This window comes from Spinacia oleracea, chromosome 6 (assembly GCF_020520425.1).
Source record: "Spinacia oleracea cultivar Varoflay chromosome 6, BTI_SOV_V1, whole genome shotgun sequence".
NCBI classification, from domain to species: Eukaryota; Viridiplantae; Streptophyta; class Magnoliopsida; order Caryophyllales; family Amaranthaceae; genus Spinacia; species Spinacia oleracea.
Window position 1 is genome coordinate 25,868,731 of NC_079492.1, and position 8,944 is coordinate 25,877,674.

At 35.2% G+C, this 8,944-nt stretch overlaps 1 protein-coding gene across 2 annotated transcripts; it reads left to right on the forward strand.

Moving 5' to 3' along the window:
• Positions 1-1,261: 1,261 nt before the first annotated feature.
• LOC130462855 (uncharacterized) lies at positions 1,262-7,396 on the forward strand. Of its 2 annotated transcripts, none has more exons than XM_056831817.1 (7): positions 1,262-1,512; positions 2,549-2,600; positions 3,617-3,757; positions 4,026-4,076; positions 4,658-4,774; positions 4,869-4,942; positions 7,173-7,396. In XM_056831817.1, exons 1-7 carry the CDS (start codon positions 1,505-1,507, stop codon positions 7,210-7,212), a joined length of 483 nt encoding a protein of 160 aa, XP_056687795.1. In that variant the 5' UTR covers positions 1,262-1,504; the 3' UTR covers positions 7,213-7,396. The 2 variants fall into 2 exon arrangements, with proteins under 2 accessions (XP_056687795.1, XP_056687794.1); XM_056831816.1 differs by lacking the exon at positions 7,173-7,396 and adding an exon at positions 6,378-7,040.
• The last annotated feature ends 1,548 nt before the right edge of the window (positions 7,397-8,944 follow it).

Below are 8,944 nucleotides of genomic sequence, written 5' to 3' on the forward strand. Positions count from 1 at the left end.
ATGTAATACTCTTCAACTGAATGTTTGTATTATTTGATTTTCATTTTTGCATTTTGGAGTAGTCTTCTACTCTTCTTAATTCTTTCTCTAGTTTTGAGTTAATTCTCACAACAGTTTCTAGGATGATATGGAAATGGGGGGATGTGCATCATGAGGCAACTACTCATTACATTAAGCTCATTGATCAGACGAATTTGGGGCATCAATTTATCAAGAATGAATTTGGTCAGATGCCGTAAGTCGGCTGGAGATTGATCCATTTGGACTTTCTGCTGTTCAGGCGTACGTGCTTTGTGAAGAGATATTTGCTTTCTATTTTGTTTGTTTTTAACTTGCTTCTAGTCTCCTGCTGCATGCTATTATATTGCTTCATTCTTGGTTATTGGTGTTTATTTTATATTTCTAGCCTAAATTTGGACTTCTAGATTTGTTACGTAAACTGAACTTCGCACTATCAAATACCAGTGTCAAGAATCAAAAAAATACCCATTCCGCATATGTCTCGCTTTTGAAGGGTGAACTAAACCAAACACAACAAGAGCCTCTGTACTTGGGATTGACTAGATCATTTAAATCATCATTGTTTCATTACAGGCAGTATCCGTGGTAAGCCCTGAAACACAACGAGCTTTTACTTGATCATCTCTTTCTATTTTTTCCTGCCTCACTATCCTCTCAAATGATCTTCTCGTGAATTCTTAGAGGCCTCCTCTTAACTTACCTTAAACATCTAAAAGCCTTGGTTCTTGTACATTGATTTCTATACAGGTTAAACGCAGCTTATCTCTTATTACTTTATACTTTTTTAAAAACTTCTCCCAGTAAGGTTGGTTGTCAATTGGATCCTTAGCCTCTCCCTCAACATTATCTTATGATCATTGCTTCTTGATGTTGTCCCTTGAGTTTGAGTAGTATCATCTTCATGTATAGAACATTGGAACTCCTAAGGTGCACCTCTGTTTTAGCCAAAATAAAGGAGGATAAAATAAAAGCAAACAAGTGAGGTACTTTTACATGACCACTTAGAGGCCGTTTGCATGTTCCAGCATCCAGATTGCTCATTGTGCTTGGGTTTGTCTTTCAGTTGATATTTGTAGTTCAATTTCTTCTGTATATTCACTAGAGGAAAAATCCTTATAGGTTGCTCATCAAAGGTTTCCCTTATCAAACAAGTTCAACCCTTAAGAACAAAAATTAAAATAATTAAATAAATTAAAATCTGAAAATCAAACGCAGCCTTTAACCCAAACAAACACAACCAAACAAGCGGCTCCCTTTGCTCATTCCAAGTTTCTCGCTCCTCCCCTAAACCCAACCATCTTCTGAACTTCTTCTTCACCAGCGACAAGAGGCAACTTCACCAACTGTAGGTGGGATTCTTTAACGCCGGCAATAATTCATAAAACTTCCCTTTCGCGACTACTTCTTCATTGGGGGTTCGGATTTGGATCTTGTGTTGGGCTTGTAATTGGCTACTCCTTCTTCATCTTCTTTTAGCCTACTGATGTCAAGGTTTGCCTCTAAGTTCCGCGACTTCCTAATTTTCTGCATTTTTTTCTGCAAATTTTCAATGTTTTGCTAATTAGAATTGCTGATTTTGTAATACTGTTAAAAATATCAAGTCTGCTTATACATGTTAATTGAAGTTACTGTTAGGTTGCTATGTGACCGATTTTACTGGTATAAAAGAAAATTTTCTTTTGGTGTTGGTTTAATTAGGTTGCATTCGGTACTGTCATTACAAAACTAAAATGGCTTACTTTTAAATTCATGGAGTTATTTAATTTGCATATCACTTGGCATATCACTCATCTTTTTACTCGTTTTCTTGGAAGCTAATATATCTAGTGGGACTCGGATGGAACTTCTAGGTGGGATGAAATTTAGCCCGTTACTTGTTGCTCTGTAAGGTGTTTGAGGGTTGTTTTTTGTTGTGTGCTGCTCTTCTATTTTTCTGTTGCTGCAGTCTTCTGTTGATGTGTCTATGCTGCTTGGTGTAGCTTCTGCTACTGGTGTGTGCTGTTTGTGGTTGCTCCAGCTGCTTGATCTGTGCAGATTGCGTTTTTTTTTTTGCCTGTCTGCTCATACAAATCTTCAAGCAAATTTGATGTGTTTGGTGCACCTTCTATTTCTGGTCTTTGCAGTTTGTTGTTCTTGTCCACTTGTTGTTGTGTGGTTTGAGGTTGATGTTTTATGACTTTTCATGAATTAGTCGCCGAAAGGTTCTCTATTTTATTTTGGTGTTGAATCTTGAAAGTTGAAAGTAAGTAATTCTTTTTTTACAAGTATAAAAAAGAAAGAAACAGTACTCTATGTTTTATCAAGTTTAAAACACCGAAAAAACCAAGAAGCTTGACTATGTTAGTCTTTGTGTTGTTAAGTAATGTACCATATCTCATATTTTCTGCTGCTCTATTCAGTTATCAAAGGCTATGATTTGTTGATTGGTTATTGTTTATGTGTATTTCAGTGATAATTGATGGAGTAGTTGAAGTTATGTGTAACAAGCTATGATTTGTTGATTGGTTACTTGTTATGTGTATTTCAGGAAGGAAGAATTGCTGAATCATTTCTACCGGTTTCAGATTAATTCTCAAAAGGTTTAGTTTTTTTCAATTGTGATATGCTTTTTTTTACAGATTTTGCTCATTTATTGTTACTCTATGATTTGTTATCTTAGAACAAAAGCAAAAAAAATGATTTTGATCTCAGCAGTTGGGTGTGGGAGGTCCAAATGTATGCAAGCCCTATCCCTATCACCTCCATATAGTCGGAATCAGCAGGGTACTAGACTACTAGGTGACTCTTCTAAAGACCTTCAAAAATATTTTAGACTGCAGTGGCTGGAAAATTAATAGAAATGGAAATATGTGTAACTGTAAAAGTAAACATATTGAAAATTTTAGAATAAGTGCTCTGAGAGAGTTCTCTGTTGGGTGGTGGGGTCATTTTCGAAAATGACCTTGGAGGATTACTTAGATCATTTCCAAAAGGGAATATTAGCCAGTGAACTGGAATGTATGAATATTGAGGAGTGCAAATTACCGGAAAAAAATAGAAGGCACCTACAGTAGACAATCACCAGGAAAAAGGAGTAGGGAAGAGCACAGCCACCCTTGTCCTGGAGTTCCTTTCACCTGTCACGTTGGGTGCTCAGAAATAAGCCAAGTTCTTACCTGAATTGCTATACGAATACAGGAGTGCTCAAAACCTTGTCAGGTTAATGTCTTTGATGTTCTCTAAATAAATCTAGTAATTTCTGATGACCTTGTTGTGTTTTTTCCGGCTCTACCTCTCATCTCCTTTTCATCTCACAAGTCACAATGTTAACTTCATTCTTTTCGTCACCCTAGTTTACAGATATGGTCTCCTGATGTTGACATATTCTCTGAGACATGCCCTATGTAACTTACTGTCCATTGAGATGATATCCTTCTTGTCCATTGATATGATATCCTTCTTGTCCATTATCACTCTATTCTAGTGTTATCTCATACAGTAAGTTTTTACGTCAATGAAACATCCTCATCTTGGGCACCTTTACCCTGTGAACTTGGACTTGTTTGTCAAAGCAACTTTCAGCCCCCTTATACTCTTAAAACAATTAAATTGGCAGGTGAAAGGAGAGCCAAACATATCTTATATATGCTCCAGATACTATCGTCCACCAGAACTGATATTCGGAGCAACTGAGTACTCAACTGCAATTGAAATCTGGTCTAGGATTTGTGTTCTTGCTGAACTGCTGCTTGCACAAGTATGTTTTTGATTTCAAGGAGTGTTGTTAAGTATTTAAAACTATATTGATATATATATATATGTATATATATTTATATATATATATATATATATATATATATATATATATCAATATATCAATATATATATATATATATATCAATATATATATATATATCAATATATCAATATATATATATATATATATATATATATATATATATATATATATATATATATATATATATATATCGTAACCATGGTACATGTTTGTTGCTTGCTTGCAGCCTTTATTCCCTGGTGATAGCGGAGTCGACCAGCTTGTGGAGATTATCAAGGTGATTGCCAAAATCTTAATTCTTCTGCGATGTGATGTAAAAAATGTATGAATTTAATGTAATTAGCATCTTACCACCCAATAAATTAAGTATGATTAAGGCATATATATTAGATGGTTGTGACTTGGGACTTGCTTGCCTTGTACTTTATAAAGAACACGTAAAGACGTTGGCTTTCTTATTCCTTTGCCACTTCAATTGAAATTCGAATGAAATCGGCCTCTTAGTGACTGAAGGCAAGTATATGTCCTGGGCTGGAGACTAAGTTAAATCCATTGGTAATGCTATGGAAGTGACTAGGTGGTTTTTTAGTTCTTGAGTGAGATCACACATTCAACAATTATTGTTCGATTTGCATGTTGAATTTACATTTGTTGTTGATTGGTTGAATTCCTCATTATCTTGTTGAGCTGGGATGTCCATGGTAGTGGTATTCCTCCCTTTCCCTTACTAAGACACTAGGCAGTGCCTCAACCGGATCAATAAGAGCTAGATATTTGAAACTTCTGAAGTATTTTTGTATACATCGAACGCACCAATTTAACCCTGAGGTTTTTTAAGTTTTTTGCTCAATTTCCCAGACATGTTTGCCTACAGTTGTCCCATTCCATAAGGGAGAGAATCCTTACCCTAAGAAAGTACGCAAAGGGAATGTTTCATCGAACCTTTTAAATGGAGCGGAAACAGTAATAAATATGGTTAGTTATTTCTGGAAATTATTCTGATTGAGCATCATGTATCATTACCTAAAATGTGTGATATCTAATTTACATATTAAAATACTTCTTGTAGATTACTGATGATTCTGGTGGCAATGGTGAAAAGCAAGACAAGACATTGACTTTGACACTATTGCCAAAAGCAAGGTAATTTCATATGGAGTTAACTGCGTTTAATGCTTTATAGATAAACTGATAGCTGAAACAAGCTTTATATTTGTCGATTATTTATGGATGATGGTGAGATTAGAAGGTAGATGCTTAGATTTAGTATTATCATAATAAGGTATTATGTTGATATTAGCTGAAACACGAGTTTGGTGTTAGGTCTGGGTTGTTAACAAACTATTGTTTCTGTTAGTTAATTTATGATGCTCCTTCTGTAACTCGTAAAGAAAACACAATGTTAAATGCCCCAGATTACTTCATATATCATTTTAAAATACAAATGGCCACACAAAATAATGAACTTTAATATTGTTACACTCCTGTGTCATAACAGAGCTTTCAAATGACACTAAACATGGCTTAACCTAAAAAGGATTAGGCTCCGAATTCGATCATGAGCTCAGACCACAACAAAGTACCAAATTACCATCATAAAGTGTAAGCCAATCCAAGACAGCAGCGACTCCGACTTACACTCCTGATAAAAGCTTAGTCGAACTCTGACCATAAGTGAGAGAAAAGTCTGAAATAAACTACAATAAAGAGTTTTAGTTGCGCATAATCAGAAGTCGTGAGTTTTCTTCATAAAAACACTGTTTCAGCAAAGTAAGAAACTGGAACTGGTTGACTAGCAAGCATTGATATTAATGTACTGACTTGGGAAACCAGCATAGAATGCTGCCATCCGACATTCCATTGCTCTTACAGAACCTGGGTCCAAAACTATACCCACCACAATATCGATCTCCTACCTCAAATGGGTTTACATTTGTCTTCTCTGTCAATGCTTGTGGTTGGTAAAAGCTTATTTTCTGTTTGATTGACTTCTATAGTCTGTTTTGTTTTTGGTCTGTTCCTTTATCTTTATATAGCAGCTCCATACTAGCAATATGAACAGGTTATCTGATTTCTTGTTGCTCAATGCAGAAGTTTATTGGATCTTTCTATCTGTCTTGTTAACTGTTACTTGTGTTGAGGATCATAGTATTGTATGAGCAGCACATGGTTTATTGAAGAAACACTCTTCAACTGAGTCTAGAGCTATTAGCTATGATTTATCCTTATAGACAACGTATTAGGGGGGAAAACTAGACAGAAGTAGAAGCTAATTTCTTTAAGATTCAGTATTTTTCACAGCTGGACCCTCCAAATCCTTTTTAAAATCATTACCAACACTATCTTAACCTAAACATACTGATAAATATGAGAAAGGAAAACCCGTCTACAAGGGCTACAACATGTGGATAACAGCCTCAAAATCACAAAGACGCACACCAATCCCAATTTTGGAGTATGCAAAGTGCAAACCCCCTCCTAACTGCTGCTAGATTCTCGAACTTAGTACAAGACTATAAGGAGTATGCAAAGTTGGTCTTCAAGTCCAGGATAAGTGTTGGTATGGTGGGTAATGCAGGTTGGTTTCCTCCCCTTTCTGGTTGCGGAAAAGTGAATACGGATGCACATATTATGGCTGATTGTGGAGTAGGTATGGGGGCTGTTTTTCGGGACAGTGAGGGTGCCATTCTTGCTGCAGCTGTAAGGAGAACTATCGCGAGATGGGAACCCAAACAGGCTGAAGTTCCTGCTGCTCGTTTTGGCATTTAGTATTGCAGCTGGGGTATAAAAAGTAGTAGTGGAATGTGATGCAGTAAATGTCGTTCGAAGTATTAATCATAGAATGGAGGGACTTTCACCACTTATGTTGTACTACGAGGACATTGGTAGGATGAAGGGTCATTTCATTTCTTTTACTTGTTTTCATGTACGTAGAGCCGGAAACACCTTAAGATGGAATCCAAACGGTGATGAGTATGTATGGCTTGATAATTTTCCGCAAAGCTTAATCTCTTTGGCGGTCCTTGATTTAATTTAATAAAATGCCGGCCTAACATTTCATTTTCCGTGGAGATACCTAGACCTTTTTTTAATAATGTTCATGTATGATTGAATTTGTTGAACTATAAGTTATCTCATTATGCAAAGAATGTAGATTGAATAAGTGTGTGCTTGATCTACCTTGAAAAATATAATTTGAGTGATTCAAATGATTATTGTTGTTAATTTTCCTTGAATTTAAAATGTGTTCATCATGCTTTGTATATATATATATATATATATATATATATATATATATATATATATATATATATATATATATATATATATATATATATATATATATATTTGACATATTAAATTTTCTTTGCAGATTATTGATGATTCAAGTGGTAATGGTATATGTAGATTAAGATCAACAAATTATCTTGAAGCTAAGCTAGCATAGCAATAGGTTTATGTACTTGGTAATTAGTTTGTATGTAGTCAGGAAGTAGTTTTTATTTAGTTTTGGACTATCTTGTAGAAAAAATGATAATGCTAGTTAAAAAGTTATTTCTATTTTAAAATATCGCTTTTATTTCAGTTTGACAAGACTCTGCGAATTAATTTAATGTATAGATGATTTTTATCACTTTTTCTAAATTAATTAACTACGTTATCGCTAAGTATATATGAATCATAGCATGACGTTTATATATATTGCTTTAAGATAATGTACGTAGTAAGTTAATACTTGTATTTGATTATGATTATCTATGGTCGATATATATTTTTATAGATAATTCATGATTTTAGATTAATTGATGTATATATATAAAATATGATGTAAGTTGTGACGCTCCAAAGTGTCTAAATTATTATGTATATATGAAAAATAATATGATGCAAATTGGGACGCTCCAAAGGCTCTAAATTATTTTGGAGGGAATGAGGAGAATTCGCACGAAAGTAAACATATAGCGACTCTAATAAGAGTCTATATATTCCTGGTGTCTAAAGCGTCTCTATATGGTTTATAGTGGCGGAGAAATGTATCTATAAGCGTGCAAATAGTGACACTTTTTACAGTCTCAATATTGCGACTATCTATAGAGTCCTTATATCCCAAATAGCGGCGGTAAAATACATCGATATTTTGCAAATTGTGACGCTCTAAAAGGTCGGGAAATAGCGGCAATGAAAATAGAGACCCTCTCCTAAAGCGTCACTATGTGAAATAGCGACACTCTTTCCTGTCGCAATTTGTCCCAAAAAGCGTCACAATGTGCCGCGTTTTTTAATATGTTTTAGGATTAGGGATTGGGTTAAGACTTCAACAAAACTTCGATAGTATTCAGACTAATCATATGATTGTGCGGGCAGGGTGTGCTTAACAGAGTGTTAAATGCGGCGGACACACGAATACGGGACAGAGAAAAGCTTCGATCAATACTCAAGCTTAGGGTTTAGGGTTAGGAATATTTGTTATTTTCTGGATTTCAGAGGCCCTATTTATAGTAAAATAGGCCAGAATAAGATAGATATTCAAAATGTGAGTTTTCCAACTGAGATTCGTGCAGCGCTAGAAATTTCCAACGCTTGGATCAAGAGCGTTGTTTGTTTCTAGCGCTTGACTTCTCAGCGCAAGATGTGTTCTGGTGACAGCTTGATTAACTCCATCTTTGCGTGATTATGTGAGAAACAAACTGCAACACCAGAATATAATGACGCTTAGTATTTGTGCGCTGGAAAATAGTGACGCTTAAAATGCCAGTGCTAGAATTTTCTAGCGCTAGTGTTTTACTTCACTTTTCCAGTCTTATCGATTTTTACCCGAATATCACTCACGGTTTCTATCCTTAGGAATATGAGTTAGGATGCAACTGTTACCCTTTATCCAATGATAAATCATAATGCGACTTAAACACTCGAATATTTTATCTTATACGATTGCCATTTTGGGCAGCGTTCAGGCACAGTAGTTACTATAAATTGCAGTTTCTAAAAATGGAAATATGGTTTACGGGATCATCAGTCAGTCATGGATCGTTCGTGGCATATTCAGGAAAGCTTAGTCAAGCGATGTTTGGTTTCATCATCGAACACACCGTGTCGGGCCTAGGGACAAATGTAGCCGTCTTCAGATGGAAAATGAAATTCTTA